A 17,474-nucleotide genomic window follows, 5' to 3' on the forward strand; every position below is an offset into this window, starting at 1 on the left:
TCCCCCCCTTCCTCCTCTCCCCCTCTCCCCCTCTCCCCCCCCTCCCCATCAGCCATACTCACACTCATGGAGGTTATTGGGAGGAGATATAGGTTCGCTTGACCAGGGCACGCGGGTCATGCTCCATGGTCAGGAGCCGTCGCTCAACCAGGTGGCTGTTCCGGATGCCTCGGGTCGGTTTGTGTTGTATGTGAGGGCAGGGGGTGAGGAGGAGGAGGAGGAGGGGGAGGGGGAGGAGAGAGAGAGAGAGAGTGTGATGATGGCGATGGATGCTGTGATGGCGATGGATGCTGTGATGACGATCGTTGCTGTGATGGCGATCGATACTGTGGTACGGTTGTTGGATGGGGGACTCATGGGTGTGGATGGGATGTGGGCATGATGAGTAGTGATGGCATTCCGGAGGTGAACAGCCAGTATCGGGTGGATGTGGTGAGCATGGAGTACGAGTTCATGGCGGCGCGGGTCATTGTGTCACCGGGCAAGAAGCCAATGATGCGGGCCAAGGCGGCAAACGACTCGACGATCCGGCTGGCGTACCCGCTTGTGCTCAAGCCGATCGCTCCTGCAGTTTTCCTTACCGAGCCGCAGACGACATCGATTCTCTCGATGGTGCTGGGCAACCCCATGATCCTGATGATGGTGGTCATGGGTGGGCTCTCCATGCTCATGCCCAAGCTGATGGAGAACCTCGACGACGAGGCCAAGGAGGAGCTCAAGAATTCAACCTTTGCCAAGTCGCAGGCCCAGGCCAACAACTTTGACGTCGTCGGCTCGCTGTCATCAGCCGCGGCCTCGTGGTCCGCCCCCAGTGACGACACCCCGGCTCTGACTCCGTCCACCAAGGCGACCAAGTCCAAGAAGCGGCGCTGAAGTAACATGCCGCCATCAGATCCCCTCCCCCCTCACCTTCTGTCTATCTCTCCTCCATACGCCTCCCCCCCCACCCCCTCCCCCCTCTGTCCACTGTCCATCTGTTCTGCCCCTCCGATCTCCCGCCCCAATTATCTCTCCTATCCCGTTGATCCCGCTGGTCCCTTCCATCCCGCTGATCGCCGGCTGTCCCCCCCCCCCCCCCTCGCCGCCTCGCCGCCTGTTGGGGAGACTGTCCCATCCCCGCGTGACCGCATGCGTGACCAGCAGGCACCACCCGTCGGGGGCGACCCAGGCAGACGGGACCGGGTTACCGAGCCACCACCCCTCTCCCCCCCTCTCCTACTCTTACTGCTGGTATGAGGGTCTCTACTCTCCTCGCAGCCGTCCTGGCCTTGACCATGGTCGGCCTCGTCGCGCATGCCCAGACACAGTCGCCGCCTCCGCCGCCTGCTACCGCATCGCCACCTCCGCCGCCTGCTACCGCATCGCCTCCGCCGCCTGCTACCGCATCGCCACCTCCGCCTGCTACCGCATCGCCTCCGCCGCCTGCTACCGCATCGTCCTTGGAAAAACTCCCGATGGTAGAGATTAGAGACCACGGCTTCCCCGCCGCCTCCACCATCCCCGCCACCGCCATCCCCGCCACCACCGCCGCCACCATCCCCGCCGCCGCCTTCTCCGCCGCCGCCGCCGTTCTCATCGCCGCCGCCGCCGCCGTCCCCGCCTCCTCCGCCGCCATTCCCGCCACCACCACCGCCATCTCCCCCGCCACCATCGCCGCCGCCACCTCCGCCGCAGCCGACGGTCACCTCCACCGACCCGCACGCCGGAGCCAACGACGTGCCGCTCACCGCCACCATCCGGGTCACCTTTTCGACTCCGATGGAGGCGACCACCACGGCTGCGGCGTTCTCGATCGCCCCGGCCGTCATCGGCTCGCTCTCGCTGGCCGACGCCACGACGCTGGTCTTCACTCCGGCAAGCCTCCTGCCTAACGACGCCACCTTTGTCGTTGGCGTCAACGGATCGGCCATGTCCATCGCCGGCATTCCTCTTGCTGGTGCCATCGCCTTTAACTTTACTACCTCGCCGCACCCATACGTGGTGGCCATGAGCCCGGCGCCGCACGATCCGGTCGTCGCTCCGACAGCGCCGATTGTCCTTACCTTCACCGCGCCCATGAACCAGGCGGCCACCCTCGCAGCGTTCTCCACGACGCCGGCGCTCCCTGGCACGGTCTCGCATGTATGGAACGCGGCTGGAACGGTCCTCTCTGTCAGTCACACTGGCCTGTTTGGCTCGACATCGACGTATTCGGTCAATGTGTCATCGGCGGCGACGTCGGCTGCCGGTGTAGCTCTTGCACCGCCGTTTGGCGCTGACTTTACCGTGGTCTCTGTGCCCATTGTCACCGCGTTCTACCCGCCCAACGGACAGACCGGCGTTGCGCCGTCTGAGACCGTTGTCGTCCACTTTTCTCGCGCCATGGACACGTCCCAGGCCGAGACGGCGTTCTTCCTCTCCGGCCCGACCGGCAATGTCACCGGTGCAATCACGTGGCTCCAGTCCGGATCCGTCCTTGTCTTTACGCCAGCTGCTGACCTCGTCCCTGGCAGTATGTACACCGCGGCGATCGGTCCATCGGCCCGCGACCTCGCCGGCGTTCCGCTCTACCGACCGTACACAGCCTCATTCTCGGTCGCCTCACCGCCGATTATCACAAGCTCGCTGCCGGCCAACAACTCGGCGTCGGTCTCGGTCTTTGCCTCGGTGGCCATCACGTTCTCGCAAGCGATGGCGCCCGACACCACGACGGCCGCGTTTTCGCTCACCCCGCACGCCCCAGTCGCTTGTGCCATGGCCAACGACAACCATAAGCTGGTCTGCGTCCCGACTCTGGGCCTCTCTTCATCGACAGTGTACGTCGCGGCGCTGGCGCCGACTGCCATCTCGCTCGCGGGAGATCGCCTCGCCGGCCCGCACACCATTATCTTTTCCACAGAAGGCGCGCCGTCGGTGGCTAGCGTCGACCCGGCCGACGGCGCGACTGGTGTCTCGGTTGTCGCCAGCATCGCCATCACTTTTACCACGCCCATGGCGACGTCGGCCACTGCCGCCGCCTTTGCGCTCTACCCGTCGTCGGGCGGACCGGCCGACGCCGTCGCCGGCGTCGCTTCGTGGTCGACTGACAAGACACGTCTGACCTTTGATCTTGCGGGTGGAAGCCAGCTCGGGTCGGACACCAGCTACAGCGTGCTTGTAGGCCCCGGCGCCCGCTCTGAGGCAGGCACTCCGCTCCAGGGCGGCACGTTTGCCTCGACCTTTACTACCGTCACCGTCCCGCAGCTGTTGGGCGCTACGCCGGCCGCTGGCGCGGCTGACCTGCCATCGGGCGCGCCGCTTGCGCTCGCACTGTCGTTCAACGTGGCCATGAACAGCGGGTCGCTCGCAGCGGCGACCGTCGTCACCATCTTTGACCAGACCCGCGCCGAGCTCGGCCCGCTCAACGGCACGCTCGGCTGCAACGGCGAGGCCAAGGTTTGCACCTTTTCCTCGATCTCGCCGCTCGACACCCTCCGCACCTACCGAGTCGACGTTTCGGCTGCCGCTGAGGCCGCCGACGGCACGCCGCTGGCGGCGCCGATCAGCTTTCTCCTCTCAACCTCGGGCATCCCGGTGGCGAGCAGCACAAGCCCCGCAGCGCACTCTCCGGGAGCCGACCCACTCGCAGCCTTGAGCGTGACCTTTACCCAAGCGATGGCCCCTGCTCCCACCGGCGGCGCCATCCAGCTCTTCCGCGGGACCAACACGTCAGCGCCGGTGGCTGGCCTCGGCGCGCCGGTGTGGAGCAGCGGTGACACGATGGCGAGCATGGCACCGCCGCCGGGCGGTCTTGCACCTGGCACGATCTACACCCTCACGGTGGGCGGCGCCGCCGTCGGAAGCAACGGTGCGCTGCTGCGGAGCGAAGTGATTGTCCCGTTTGTGACGTGGACGCCGCCAGTGGTGACCTTTGTTGCGCCGCGAGCCTCGTCGCCGACCGACCGCTTCCCCCGGAGCTCAAGCCTCCAGCTCCAGTTTTCCGAGCCAATGGACGTGACCTCGCTGCTCAGCGGCGGGCTTGTCTGCCTCTCGCATCCGGACTTGCTCGCGCCGGACAACGTGACGGTGGCGTGGTCGCTGGGCGACACCTACGTCCAGATTGGGTTTGTGTCCGGCCTCGGCTCGGGCATCAACTACACGCTTGCGCTCGAGGCCGGGGCGCTGCGTGCAGCGTCGGGTGCGCCGCTGACAGTCACCTACACCTGGTCGTTCACCACGCTCATCACGCCGCATGTGACGGCGGTCACGCCTGCTGACGGGACGGACTCGGTCCCGCTCCGTCCGCAGGTCACCGTGGACTTTTCGGTGAGCATGATCCCGTCGTCGGTCTTTGCCGCGTTTTCGGTTGCGCCAAGCAATGGTGGCAAAGCGGTTCTGGGCTACGCGCACTTTGCGGCGTCGTCACAGACTTTGCTGGTGTGGACACCGCAGGAAGACCTGGTGCCGGGCACGACGTACACCGCGCGTGTGGCGTCGACCGCGACGTCGGCCGCCGGCGCGCGGCTCCCGGCCGAGGTGACATGGTCGTTTACGGTCACAGGCGTACCGCGCGTGTTGGCGGTCTCACCCGCAGACGGCACGAGCAACGTATGGGCGACGTCGGCCATTGAGCTCACTTTCTCTCGCGAGATGGACCGGGCGTCGACACTGGCTGCGCTACAGATCACGCCGGCGCTCGATGGCGCCACAGTGGCATGGTCGGAGACCTCGCGACAGCTACGACTGACACCCGACGCGCGCGGCCTTGCGCTCGACGCGCGATACTCGCTGGAGCTCTCGACGCAGGCACGCGGCAGCAACGGGCTCAACCTCACGGTGCCGTTTGTGTCGTCGTTCACCACCTCGCGGCTCGATCCGTTTGCGCGGTGCAGCGACAAACCGGGCATCCTCTGCGGCGAGTGCCAGTTCATTTCACCGTCGTGCGCGTACAACTTTACGTCGGGCACGTGCCAGCTTGGGTACAACCGGGCGCAGTGCGCGCTGCCGGCGAGCCAGTGCTTTGACAAGTACCGGCTGCACACATCCATCGGATATGGCGTGGGCGGGGCTGCGTTGGCGCTTGTGGTCGTGGGCGTACTCGCGCTCATGGCCATGGGCCTCCGGACGGGACTGGAGGCTGCGGTGGTGATGAGCGTGCTGCTTGCGGTCGGCCTAGGCACGGCAGCGCTCGCCGTCCCGCAGTGGCGGTTTGACGACGAGAGCCCCGAGTTTGCAGCCGGCGTGGACATCCTCGTCGTCACCGGTCTGTTTTCGGGCAAGCTCGTGACGTCGTCTGCGGCGGGCGACGCATCGAGTGGGTGCACGGCGACGACGATCAAGGCTGGGCAGCTAACGAGCGAGTACAAGAAGGGATCGTACATTGCGGCGACTGGGCTTGCGCTCAGCCTCGTGGCGCACGTTGTTGGTGTCGCCCTCCTCGCCATTGTCAAGCGCGAGGCTTCGGGCTACTTTAGTTTTGCTTCGGAAGCTGCAGAGCGGCGGCGCAAGCGGCTCACACCGTTTGTCTTCTGCTTTGGCGGCCTTGCAGCTGGTGCCGGCATCGGTGCGTGGCTCGGGATCTCGCTCGACAGCGGCAGCATCGGGGTGGCGCCGCTCTTTGGCCTCGGAGCCAGCGGGATCGGCCTTGTTGCCGGCCTTGCCCTTGCTTGGTCGTGGCGGCCATCGCGATCGGGCTACGTTGAGTTTGGCGATGCCATGGTCGAGCTTGACCCAAACGTCCACTATGCGCTCAAGTGAAGTGTACGATCTGGTTGGGGAGTGTGAGTGGGCGATGTGTGTGTGTGAGTGGGCGATGTGTGTGTGTGTGTGAGTGGGCGATGTGTGTGTGTGTGTGAGTGGGCGATGTGTGTGTGTGAATGGGCGATGTGTGTGTGTGTGTGTGTGTGTGTGGGCGATGTGTGTGTGTGTGTGAGTGGGCGATGTGTGTGTGTGAGTGGGCGATGTGTGTGTGTGTGTGTGTGGTGGGCGATGTGTGGATGTGTGTGTGTGTGTGTGAGTGGGCGATGTGTGTGTGTGAGTGGGCGATGTGTGTGTGTGTGTGAGTGGGCGATGTGTGTGTGTGGGCGATGGGCTTTGGGGCAGGAGGCGGGAGGCTGGAGACTGCGACAACAATCAGCTGACTCCACCAAAGGTGGAGGAGGGGAAGGAAGGCACGAGCGAGAGCAAGAGCAAGAGCGAGCAGGAGCAAGCGCGTGTGTTTCGGTGAGTATGGGCATCTTCAGCAAGAGCCTGAGTGCTGTGGAGAAGCTCGAAGCGGACGTTGTGGTCAATGCGACGTATCCGCTTCAACGACGAGATGACGGAGTGCTCCGTATGTGGAAGAGGTACCATGTGGTGTATGTGGCCGGTGCTGCTGTCGTCGTCACCTCGGCTGCTACCATTGTTCTCGCATTGGCTGGTGCTGTTCTTGAGTTTTACTTTGTCCTCGTCCTTGCTGCTCTCCTCATGTCCATCATTGCTCTGGTGGCATACAAGGACATTCGATACCTGACCATTGCTCCCTTGGATGGTTGGTACTCGTTTGAACTCTCGTCAAAGTCGGCGCCCATCGTCAAGGCTCCGCTACACAACGTTTATCTTCGCATTGAGCGGCAGACGGGCTTCTCGGGGAAGACCTACTATGTTCTGGTACTCAATGGCTACATGATGGACAAGTTCATTCTCTCGGCCGCCGTGCCCTCGTCAGACGTTGACGATCTCCGCAAGATCGCAAACGTCCTCGCGTACAACATAGGCATCAACTACTTTGACGTCGCTAACATTTCCAGGCTCCACACTGTCCGCCATCACCGCCCCAAAGCAGACAACCCGCTGCGTGCTACCCTGCCGCTTGGCATGTGACTCTGTCCTTGAGCAGAGCGCCTTGCTGGTACAACCAGAGCGTATGCTTGATGGATGCTCGTTCATTGACTGTACCGCAGGCAGAGTGCGGCGCGCCAAGAGTGTATTTTGGTGCGGCGCAGACGGCGAGCAGCTGCCATGGCGCAGGGTGGATCACTTGCGCCGCTTTGGTGGGCGGGCGATGCGGTTGTCCTTGAGGATGCTCTTTGTGGAGCGCCGGCGCTTGCCACGGGTGATGTCGTGCTGGATCTTGTCCGAGATGTGGAGCGTGCCCTTCTTAAAGACACCGACCGAGGCCTTGATGCCGCGCATACCCTTTGCGTACTCGTTCGGGCCACGGCGCATCTTGCGAAAGTCGTCGAGGCGATGACCCTCGCCGCGGGTCTTGGCTTTGCGCTCAAAGATGCCCATCTGCTGCTGATGCAGCTTGGCCTTGGCCTCGCGCTTCTTCTTGGCCTCAGCCAAGCCGATGCGGACGGCGCGCGGGCCTTCTCCTTCTTGAACGGCTTGGCGCCGAGCTTCATAGCTCTCCGTTCGAGCCACTCGCGCTTGGACTTGGCCTTCTTCAGCGTCTTGCCGATGTATTTGTCCAGCTCGTCCTCCACCTGTGCCAGTTCCAGTTCTGGTCGCCCAGGCTTTGTCGACTCGACCTCTGCGTCGCCTCCAGACCGTCCCCGTCCGGATCCGCGCTTCTTCTTCCCAGCACCACCGATATATGTACTTGCCGCTACGTCCTCCTCCACAATCTCCAGCCGGGAACTCGACACAGGCCGCCTCCGCACCCCACCACCGGTCCGATTCCCACCCGGCCGTCCCCCGCTGGTCGCTCCCCGCCCACCGCCCGTCTGTCGTCCAACACTCCCCACGGCCTTGACCTCAATCTCCCCGCTCGACGACGACGAGCACGAGCCAGACTCAGACATGCTTACACCTGCGCTCGCCTACACACTCGCCTCAAGTTTGGCGTCACGTGGTGTCCGTCCAGCACGCCTCTGCCCCCTCCGTCTCCCAATCCCACCGTGTCCCGAGATGGATGGGCTGAAGCAGGATCGGCTTGGGGCTCCGTTCGCGTCGGACACGGGCTCGAGCACAGCTGGGCGATGGTCACGGCCTGGTTGCCAGATTGTGCAGCGGGATGGTGGCCAGTCTGCGTGTTTAGCATAAACCCATGGTGGAGAAGAGTAGCGTCGTCTGATTTCAAGATGATGGGTGTGGGGAGGTGCAGTGGCGGCCAAGGCGACGTGTCGCTCTCAGCTGGTTGAGTCGCAGTCGGCGTGGGCGCATGTGGCAAGGATTGACAGATGAAGCGATTGTGGCATGGGGAGAGGCGGAGGTGTGGGTATAGACGACGTCGACGTGTCTGTGCCAGAAGAGGCCGATGATGAGGCCATGGCTGCGGGAGAAGTGAAGGTCGTGGCTCCGGGCTTTGCCTGTCGGGCTCACTAGTACGATTAACTCTTGTAAGGTTAATGGTAGTCTCGGCCAGTACGATTAACCCTTGTAAGGTTAATGGTAGTCTCGACCAGTACGATTAACTCTTGTAGGGCTAATGGTAGTCTCGGCCAGTACGATTAACTCTTGTAAGGTTAATGGTAGTCTCGGCCAGTACGATTAACTCTTGTAGGGCTAATGGTAGTCTCGGCCAGTACGATTAACTCTAAAGGTTAATGGTAGTCTCGACCAGTACGATTAACTCTTGTAAGGTTAATGGTAGTCTCGACCGTACGATTAACTCTTGTAGGGCTAATGGTAGCGGGGCGAGGGCACGACACCCCTCTCCCGTGGCGCAACAAGGCACGGCAGCATGTCCATCCATCGGAGAGTAGACACACGAGTCCAGCCGCCACCACCAGGCCATTGCCATGTCCGCTGTGTCTCGTGCCGTGGCATCCTCAACGTGCCTGTGGGCGAGTCGCTTGTCCGCTGTCCCTGCGGCCAGGTGTTGAAGAGTACGCACAAGACAGCCACGCGTGCCTACATACAGAGACCAAGAGCACACATATATATATATACATATATATATGTGTATGGGTGGGTGTGTGGGGGTGGGGTATGGGGGTGATTATCGTGGTGATGATGGTGATTGTCGTGGTGATGATGGTGATTGTCGTGGTGATGGTGGTGGTGGTGGGCCCTAGTCTCTCCGCCTGTCGTCGTCGGTGACTTGTGCGCATGCTGCCATGACCGTGGCTTTGTTGGCTATGGGAAAGGGGGAGAAGGGGGGGGGTGGGGGGGGGTGGGGGTGGGGGAGAGTGCAGGCAGTGGCGGTGTTCCGTCTGGTGGCACCTATCCTCTCTGTCTTTTGTTGCTGTGTGTGGTCGGAGAGAGCACAGCGCGGTCACATCGATGGCCGGCGGCAAAGGAGATGGCCGCACGACTCGACTCACTTGGCTCTCTCCTCACACCGCACAGTGCCTCCGCAGGCAGCGGCCCCGATGCATCAGCAGGCAGAGGTGCCGATGGTGCGGGCAAAGTGCCGATCATGCCGAGGCATCATCGAGTTTCCGGCTCATGTTACCCAGGTCATGTGTCCGTGCGGCGCCCTGGTGTCGATTGTGGCACAGACGGAGCCCGTAGGCAGGCGGCGCGCGGTGGGAACCGCACCTGGCGCGACGGGCAGGACTAACAAGTCTGGCTACTCGCAGCTGGGCAACGCTGCGCCCGAACCGTTGCCGTCTACCAACACCCCCGCCGCGGCTCCGGGATCTGTCCGGGCGCACGCTGCCGAGATCGACTCGGACTCGGACTCGGACCTCGAGGAGGACGACTCGTTCTCGCGCTCGGACTCGGACGAGGGCCTGCAAGTCAACGCGTCAGCCCAGACCGGAGCCAAGCCGGTGGGGCAGCCGTCCATTTTGTAGCCATCCAGCGTTTACTCCATCTGCAGCGACGAGAGCCCGCCGGCGACCATCGACTCGGTCTCGGCCAGCCTGAATGTGGTGGCATGGCTCTCGATGGTGTCCAGCGGCGGCGGCGGTGCAATCGAGTTAAATTGCTGCGACTCGACGTGGCCGATGGCCACAGAATCCATCGACGACATGGTTACCAGCGTCGCGCCGTCACCGTCGGTGTCCTCGCTCGTCCGCATCATGCCCATCATCTCATCGTCGAGCTCCTCCGCGGCCTTGCGCTCCGACCGCAGCATGCGCAGCACGTCTAGAACGTTGCCGACCACGATGCCGACCACAATCGTCACAATGCCGATGCCCACGCCGGCGTGCCGGACCTTGCGATCCTCCACGGTTCCGGCCTCGAGAACCAGCGCCGCCGCCGCAAGCACCCCGACCGCCAGGCTGTTGTGCAGCGTTGCCCGGTACGGGAGGACGACCGCGAGATGGACGAGCGAGCCGGCGAGGACCACCACACCGGCCGATGCCTTGGAGTCAGGCGCGGCAAAGGCTGTGAGGACGGCGACAAGGACAAGCTTGCGGCCCATGATGGCCGCCTCAAAGTACCAGTGTGCGTCCTTGAATCGCGCGACAAGGAAGCCGTACTTGAGAACAAAGCTGATGCCGTCTTCGCGAGCCCGTTGCCGGCGGAGCACAAAGACGACGAGGCTGGGAACAGCCAGGGCGTAGACAAGGATGCCGGCAAAGCCGATCGGGAATAAGGCCCACCATCGCGAGTCGTAGCATGCCCGCGATGGATCGTCCGCCACATACCACCGGCCGGCCTCGTCGCGGGCACAGCCAAAGACAGAGAACGCCGCAGCCACCAGCGGGAGGTACAGCAGGACCAGGATCTGGAACATGGTCCGGACGCTCGCCGATATCAACTGCGCGCTAGTCTTGTGGCAGAACCACGGGGCGCCTGCCATCTGCAGCGGGTAGAACGTGGTGCACACCACGATCACCACCACGATCGCCGCCATCACTGGCAGCAGGAGCGTGAGGATGAGCTTGACCACCCAGACGTCGACGCCTGCGCTCGCAGCACACTCGGGCGACGACAGCTCGATGTTGAGGTTCACGCTCGACGCAATGTCGAAGAACAGATCGCCAAAGTCGCCCCACTCGATCTCGATCTTGCCGTAGAGCGCGGCGACCTGAAGTGCGTTGAGCCCAATCATCGCCGCAGCGAAGCGGTAGTTGAGCTGCTCCGAGAGGTTGAACACGAGCAGGAGCGCCACAAGTGCCACGCCGGCCAGCACAAGCAGCGTGATGATCACACCTTGGCGGGTCGAATCGCACGGCCGGCATGCTGTGCCGAGTCGATAGTAGCCGTGCGCGCAGGCAGAGCACATGGTCGACTGGTAGCCGGCGGCGCATCTACCGCCGCCGACGCACGCCGCCGCGTTCGGGCACGAGAGGAAGAGCTCTTCGGATCCGTCAATGGGGAAGAAGCCGCGGCCGGCCCGCGGCTTGGTCCATCCGCCGTCGCACACCGCGCCGCGTGGGCACGGCTCGCAAGCCGCCGTCAGCATCGGCGGTGCCTCGCGGGTCCACGCCCCCAACTCACACTCGCAGCTCACCAGGGCCGTCGCATTGGCTGCCGCCCGCCGGAACGCTCGTCCCGGGCAGATTGGAATGGCATTGCACGGCTCCGCCGACGAGCTCGGCGAGTACGAGCCGTCTGAGCAGGGCACGCATCGCAGGAGCTCGCTCTCGGTGCTGCTGAGCCCGCTCGCCCCATAGCCCGGCGGGCAGAGGCCGAGCACGATCGCCACTGTTTCGCGGGCCTGCGAGCCGGGCCCCTCGAGTGTGATCGCTAGCTCAAGCTCGGCAGGCAGCGCCGAGCCAGGCCCGCTCACCACCACTGAGTCGAGCGCTGCGCCGCCGCCGGCTCTGATGGCGAACTGGATGCCGAGCTCGGCACCGCGAACGGCAAATGGCGCGGCGACCGAGATCGAGGCCACGAGTGAGCCGTCGACAACCGCCTGGCCGAGCGCATCGGTTGCGCCGACCCAGCCCGAGCCGACAGCAACGCCCGTGATGACCGCAGCTGAGCTCGGTAGGTTGATTGTCAGCGCCGTGGCAGGCGTTGCGCCGACAGGCCCGTACCCATCGGCAGTCAGTGTTGCACTGCCGGCATTGGCTGGCGGCTGAATCCAGGTTGGCAACGACGCGCTTCCGCTGCATACGAACCAGAGGCCGCCTCCGATCCGCGCACTGCTGGGGCCGGACATGCTCGCCGAGGCAGCGCTGATCTCGGCCCCACAGGCGAACATTGAGCCGCCGTAGCTGGCTGTGTTGTGAGCGAGGGTGGAGCCGGACCCGATGACGAGGGTCGGGCGGGCTAGCGCGGCAACAGGGGACGAGACTGGTGAGAGCCATGCAGCCGAGCTGGCGGCAGCATCGAGCATGACGTAGCCGGCGGCCATGCTCGCCACCGCTCCGCCGTAGGCGGCATCGTTACCAGAGATGAAAGCGGCATCGCCCAGGCTGAGCTGGGCTCCTGTGGCCGCAAAGGCAGCGACACCGCCGCCGGCGAGCCGCGCCGAGTTTGCCGAGATGCCTGTTCGCGAGATAGAGACGGTCGAGTGCGAGCTCGCGGCGTCGAGCATGATGCCGCCGCCCGAGCCAGCGGCGGCGATGTTGGCGGTGATGCAGCCGCCGGTGATGGTGATGGTTGCCGAGTTGGCCACGACGGCCAGTCCGCCACCACCACGGCCGCCGGCCTTGTTGCCGCGGAGGACGGTGTTGACAAGAGTCAGCGAGGGCGCCTGGCCGAGGGCGACGATGCCGCCGCCGACGTCCGAGGCCGAGTTGGCGACAAACTCGCAGCCGATGGCCTCCACTACGGCGCCATCGACGACCGCAAGCGCGCCGCCCATGCCGGCAAAGAACTGAAAGGGAGAGGCCGATATGGAGGAGAAGCTGGTGATGGTGACGTTGGCCATCCGCAGATCGGCGCCAGCGCCTGCGGCGCGGAGGCCCGTGACGGCGGTGGGCGACGCGCCGACGGTGGCGTTGGCGAGGACAAGATTGGCCAGGGTCAGCTGGCCGCCGGCAACGACCTCCCACAGGACGCCGCCACCGCCGATGGCACAGTCGATGACCGGGCGGGTAGCCGAGGCTGGGCCCGAGATGGACCACCATGCGTCAGCCGGGACGAGTAGATGGCCGGCAGTCGGGCAGTGGCCGAGTGTTGCACCGGGCGGTAGCTCGATCTCGACGGGCATACATCGCGATGCGGTGCTGAGGGCGTAGTGGAGGTCAAAGACGGTGGGATGGGACGGGAGGAGCGGAAGGGCTGGCTTTGCGCGCAGCGCTGGGCGCTGGACAAAGAGGCGGACCGAGTTCTCGGCGGGGATGGTGGCGGTGAGGTCGAGGAAGCCGTCGTTGTTGATGTCGCCAAGGGCGACGTTGGCGGGGCGATCAAAGAGCGATGTGACGGTCTGGGCCTCTTCCCAGTCTCGCCCGCCGGCGTTGGCAACAAAGACGATGCGATCATCCCCGGCCGAGCCGAGGGCCAGGTCGGGGCTCCCGTCACCGTTGACGTCGACGCATGGGCCGAGGTATGGGTCGGCAAAGACACCGGGCACGGCGATGGGCGCCGAGAACGAGCCGGGCGATGTGAGCGATCCGTAGGCAACGCTCACGACAGGCGAGCCACCATTTGTACCGAGGATGATATCAAGCGCGCCGTCAGCGTCGGCGTCGCAAAGGGCGAGCGAGCGCGGGAAGCCGGCGGTGGGCGAGTGGATGGCGGCGAGTGGAGCAAAGGCGAGCGGAGCCGAGGGCGCATCGAGGTTGCGGAGCCAGCCAAAGAGCCTGATGGTGGAGTAGGAGACGGCAATATCCGGGCGGCCGTCGCCATCGATGTCGCCGATGGCGATGTCGACGGTGACGACGTCGGTCGGGGCGGTGTCGTGAATAGCTAGCGCGGGCCAGGTGGCGGAGAATGCGACAGCAGGCCCGGGGTTGGTGTAGACCTTGACCGCCGAAGTGGGCGCGACCGAGTCTGCGCAGGCAGCGACGATGTCTGGGGCGTTGTCGCCGTTGAGATCGGCTACCTTGACTTTCATGGCGCCGGCGCAGTCTGCGTCGACGACAAAGGGCGCGGTGGCAAAGGAGCCGCGACCGGCGTTGCGCCACAGACCGACAGTGGCGGCGTCGTCGCCGGCGGCGACGAGGTCGATGGCGCCGTCGGCGTCAAAGTCGGCGTGATCGACGGCACGGGCGCCGAGGAAGACACCCGAGATGAGGGTCTCAGGCTCGTCGATAAAGAAGCCGCGGCCGTCGTTGGGGTGGAGGACGAGCGAGTTGTCGTTGGGCGAGGCGACGACGACGTCTTTCCATCCATCGCCGGTAAAGTCGGCTATGGTGGCCCATGCGGCTCCGTTGGCGGTGACAGTGACGGTGCGGTACTTGGGAAAGACGCGGGTGAGGGCTGGCGCCGGAAAGGTGAGGAGGTGGACGGCCGAGGAGGTGGTGTCGGCGGTGACGATATCGAGTTGGCCATCGCCGTCAAAGTCGGCAAGGGTGAGGCCAATGGCGTCGACATTGTCCATGATCTCTTGCTTGCCGGCGATGAAGAGGCCGGGTGCGGCGGCGAGGACGACGACCACGTGGTTGCCGGTTGAGTCTGCGGCGACGATGTCGGGCAGATTGTCACCGTTGATGTCGGCGAGGGCGAGCGAACGCGGCCCGTTGATGTCATCGATGATGGCGATGCGCTCTGCAAAGGAGCCGGAGCCGTCGTTGCGGCGAAAGGAGATGAGGTCCTCGCTGAGCGAGGAGATGAGCACGTCAACGTCGCCGTCGAGGTCGACGTCGCCAAGCGCGATGTGGCGCGGATGGTCGACAACTGGAGCCACGATGCGATGGGCGTTGACGACAGCAGAGAGGTTGGCGGAGCCTGAGTACCAGGTGACGATGTCGGAGACGACCCAGGGGACAACAATGTCAAGCACGTTGTCCTCGTCGATGAAGCCGAGCTTGAGCTCTGCCGGCGCCAGATAAGCGTCGGCGATGACAATGTAGGCGCCAGAGGCCATGCCGAGGAGGTCGCCCGGAGAGGCTACAGCAACGCCGACGTGGTTGGATTCAAAGAGGGAAAAGGCCAGATCAAGCAGGCCGTCGCCGGTGACGTCGCCGACAGCCACAGCATGCGGCCCAGAGTCGAGCGGTAGAGCGAGGACTGAGCGGTGGGCAAGGGAAAGGAGGCGTTCCAGCCAATGTTGCGAAAGAGAACAATCTCATGAGCAGAGCCCGCAAAGGGAACTACAAGATCCGGTGAGCCATCACCATCGACATCATTGGTAGCCATGGCGCCACCGTGAGTCAGTGAGCTCTCCGATAGCGCCACGGTCCAATTACCAGCCGAGTTGCGGATGACGAGCCGCAAGCCGCCAGCGCCGGCCACGGCAACATCAGGCAGCGGATGGTGGAGGGAGAAGTGAGCAGATATGACCGCAGTCGGACCATTAAGCCCGGCATCAATGTCATTAGCCTCTGCATGTGCAAGCGCAAGCTCACACACCGCATGGGCAGCTGTGGCCATGAGTAGCAGTGCGCATGTCAGCCACACCAATTTCATAGCTTTGTCGGGTAGAGTGAGGTGACGCAGAGCGCGGCGGCTCCACCACCGCTTTCTCCCGGCTCCACGGGCTCCACCACCGTGATGTTGGGCTTGTCGCACGTTTACAGGCCGGCAATGGTCGGTCGGTGTGTTTGTATGTGTGTGTGTTTGTATGTGTATGTATGTGTATGTGTGTGTGTGTGTGTGTAGGTGAAGGGAGGGCGTGGCGTGGTCATCTTGCGCGATCGGTACGCTTGTTATTGGCTCGCCACTTGCAGGTGGCATGCTGCAGGTGCGATGCAGCCCGGGATGGCCCAGAAGAAGTGGAGGGCGGTATCGTCCTGGTTGGCAAGGTATCGGATGACTAACTCGGCCGTCGAGGTGATTCTGGCCGTGTGGCTTGGCTTCTTGGGCCTTTTCCTCCTCACGCTCTTCTCCACGCGCAGTTCAAGGGACGGCTCGACGGCGTTGATGTCGGCGCCGGAGTTAATGAGAAAGACAAAGACAGAGATGGAGAGCGGGGGTCGTCTCTGCGGCATGAAGGACGATGAAGAGGACGAGGGTGGCCTTGGTGATGCCGCTGGTTAGCTCGGTGGCGCCATCGTGCTGCAGGGTGGGCGGGCGCTCAACCCTCTCTTGCTACGGCATGTGAGTATACTTGATAATGGTGCCGCTGGTGGTGCGGTTCCGATCGAGCCTCTCGAGACGGCGACTGTGCCCATGGTGCAGATAGGGGGCGGCGGGGCGGCTATGTCACAGAATGACGCACCTCTTGCTCGAACTGTGTCCACCAGGCTCGCCAGCGTCGGTGGAAGCGCGGCGGGCTTGGCGGTCGCTGCGGATGCTGCGAACGAGCTCTTCAAAGACGCGATCGATGTTGGCGCCAGTCTTGGCCGATGTCTCGTAAAAGTTGCAGACAAGTGAAGCGGCGGCTTGCGTGCCTTTGCTCGCCTCGACTGTGCGCTGACTGTCAAGATCGGCCTTGTTGCCGACAAGGACCATCGGGAACGAGTCGACGTCCTTCATCCGCATGATGTGCTCGCGGAACAAGTCGATCTCGTCGAAGGATAAGCGGCTCGTGATGTCATAAATGCAGATGAAGCCGTCGCCGAGCCGCAAGAGCATAAATTTCCATTTTCAACCGAACCCCGCGCATCGGCAGACTGAGCTCTCTCCTTGTCGATCGCATGCCGACACTATCGGCTTTGATGGAGCGGAAACCCTCCCGCCGACCGGCTTGATGACGATGCGCGACGACAACGGCGTTGATCTCGGGTGTACACGAGAGCGTAGGTCACCATGCCAATCGGCACGTTGTGCTGGCATTGGAGGTCGAGCCAGCGGAGCGACCGCTTGGCTGACACCCGAGAGTGTCGGGTCGGCTACGGCTCGGTGTGACTTCTGTTGGGCGTGGGCAGGGTGGCTCCGCAGAGCCAACCCCCCCTCCCCTCCCGAGTTGCGCCACCTCTCTACAGCAATCGACGACATGGAAGGCAGGGTTGCTGTGCTTGTGTGCGCTGCGCGTGCGGGACATTTGGAGACTGTGAAGAGGATGGTGGCTGACGGCGTGTCGTTGTATGCAAAGGCGAAGGCGGGAGAAGAAGAACGGGACACGGCGTTGACGGGAGCGGCACGGAACGGTCAGCTGGATGTGGTGCGGTGGCTGGTGGGCGAGGGCGGGGCGGAGGTAGACAATGCCGTGGACGGCGGGTATACTCCACTGTGCATTGCTGCGTCCAATGGTCAGCTGGATGTGGTGCGGTGGCTGGTGGGCGAGGGCGGGGCGGAGGTAGACAATGCCGTGGACGGCGGGTATACTCCACTGTGCATTGCTGCGTCCAATGGTCAGCTGGATGTGGTGCGGTGGCTGGTGGGCGAGGGCGGGGCGGGTGTCGACAAGGCCAACAACAACGGGGCTACGCCGCTGTATATCGCTGCGCAGAACGGGCATCTGGATGTGGTGTGGTGGTTGGCTGGCGAGGGTGGAGCAGATGTCGACAAGGCCGCAGATGGCGGATATGCTCCGCTGTACATGGCTGCGCAGAACGGGCATCTGGATGTGGTGCGGTGGCTGGGGGCGAGGGCGGGGCGGAGGTAGACAAGGCCAACAACAACGGGGCTACGCCGCTGTATATCGCTGCGCAGAACGGGCATCTGGATGTGGTGCGGTGGCTGGCTGGCGAGGGCGGGGC

General features: G+C 64.0%; 6 protein-coding genes across 7 annotated transcripts in view; 4 read left to right on the forward strand and 2 right to left on the reverse strand.

The window, feature by feature from the left end:
• Nucleotides 1-91: 91 nt before the first annotated feature.
• AMSG_06588 (uncharacterized protein) lies at nt 92-898 on the forward strand. The gene is made up of 2 exons (XM_013900970.1): nt 92-186; nt 390-898. The coding sequence occupies exons 1-2, from the start codon at nt 119-121 to the stop codon at nt 871-873; spliced, it is 552 nt and encodes a 183-aa protein (XP_013756424.1). The 5' UTR covers nt 92-118; the 3' UTR covers nt 874-898.
• Nucleotides 899-1,209: 311 nt separating this feature from the next.
• AMSG_06589 (uncharacterized protein) lies at nt 1,210-5,715 on the forward strand (the record flags this gene model as incomplete). Its single annotated transcript, XM_013900971.1, has 2 exons — nt 1,210-1,592; nt 1,675-5,715. The coding sequence occupies exons 1-2, from the start codon at nt 1,233-1,235 to the stop codon at nt 5,713-5,715; spliced, it is 4,401 nt and encodes a 1,466-aa protein (XP_013756425.1). The 5' UTR covers nt 1,210-1,232.
• A 34-nt stretch (nt 5,716-5,749) lies between these two features.
• Nucleotides 5,750-6,819, forward strand: AMSG_06590 (uncharacterized protein; the record flags this gene model as incomplete). Its single annotated transcript, XM_013900972.1, has 2 exons — nt 5,750-5,755; nt 6,205-6,819. 2 exons carry the CDS (start codon nt 5,750-5,752, stop codon nt 6,817-6,819), a joined length of 621 nt encoding a protein of 206 aa, XP_013756426.1.
• A 44-nt stretch (nt 6,820-6,863) lies between these two features.
• Nucleotides 6,864-7,789, reverse strand: AMSG_06591 (uncharacterized protein). The gene has a single exon (XM_013900973.1). The coding sequence runs from the start codon at nt 7,740-7,742 to the stop codon at nt 6,882-6,884; it is 861 nt and encodes a 286-aa protein (XP_013756427.1). The 5' UTR covers nt 7,743-7,789; the 3' UTR covers nt 6,864-6,881.
• A 1,665-nt stretch (nt 7,790-9,454) lies between these two features.
• AMSG_11994 (uncharacterized protein) lies at nt 9,455-16,407 on the reverse strand (the record flags this gene model as incomplete). Its single annotated transcript, XM_013900991.1, has 5 exons — nt 9,455-9,617; nt 9,696-14,901; nt 15,186-15,254; nt 15,648-15,711; nt 16,150-16,407. The coding sequence occupies 5 exons, from the start codon at nt 16,405-16,407 to the stop codon at nt 9,455-9,457; spliced, it is 5,760 nt and encodes a 1,919-aa protein (XP_013756445.1).
• A 342-nt stretch (nt 16,408-16,749) lies between these two features.
• Nucleotides 16,750-17,474, forward strand: part of AMSG_06595 — a gene marked incomplete at its 3' end in the record, with an annotated part of 1,615 nt that continues 890 nt past the window's right edge. For both annotated transcript variants that reach the window (XM_013900974.1, XM_013900975.1), the window contains exons 1-2: nt 16,750-17,344; nt 17,377-17,445. In XM_013900974.1, coding sequence (XP_013756428.1) covers nt 16,769-17,344; nt 17,377-17,445 — 645 coding nt within the window. The remainder of the gene's footprint in view (nt 17,345-17,376; nt 17,446-17,474) is intronic.

The sequence above is a fragment of the Thecamonas trahens genome (assembly GCF_000142905.1).
Source record: "Thecamonas trahens ATCC 50062 unplaced genomic scaffold supercont1.33, whole genome shotgun sequence".
NCBI classification, from domain to species: domain Eukaryota; order Apusomonadida; family Apusomonadidae; genus Thecamonas; species Thecamonas trahens.

What these genes read in the sequence shown, in the direction of transcription:
- AMSG_06591 (XM_013900973.1), bottom strand. Translation starts at nt 7,742, where the DNA reads ATGTCTGAGTCTGGCTCGTGCTCGTCGTCGTCGAGCGGGGAGATTGAG.
- AMSG_06588 (XM_013900970.1), top strand. Translation starts at nt 119, where the DNA reads ATGCTCCATGGTCAGGAGCCGTCGCTCAACCAGGTGGCTGTTCCGGAT. An exon ending in GCCTCGGGTCGGTTTGTGTT is followed by an intron (nt 187 to 389) that starts GTATGTGAGGGC and finishes CATGATGAGTAG; the next exon opens with TGATGGCATTCCGGAGGTGA.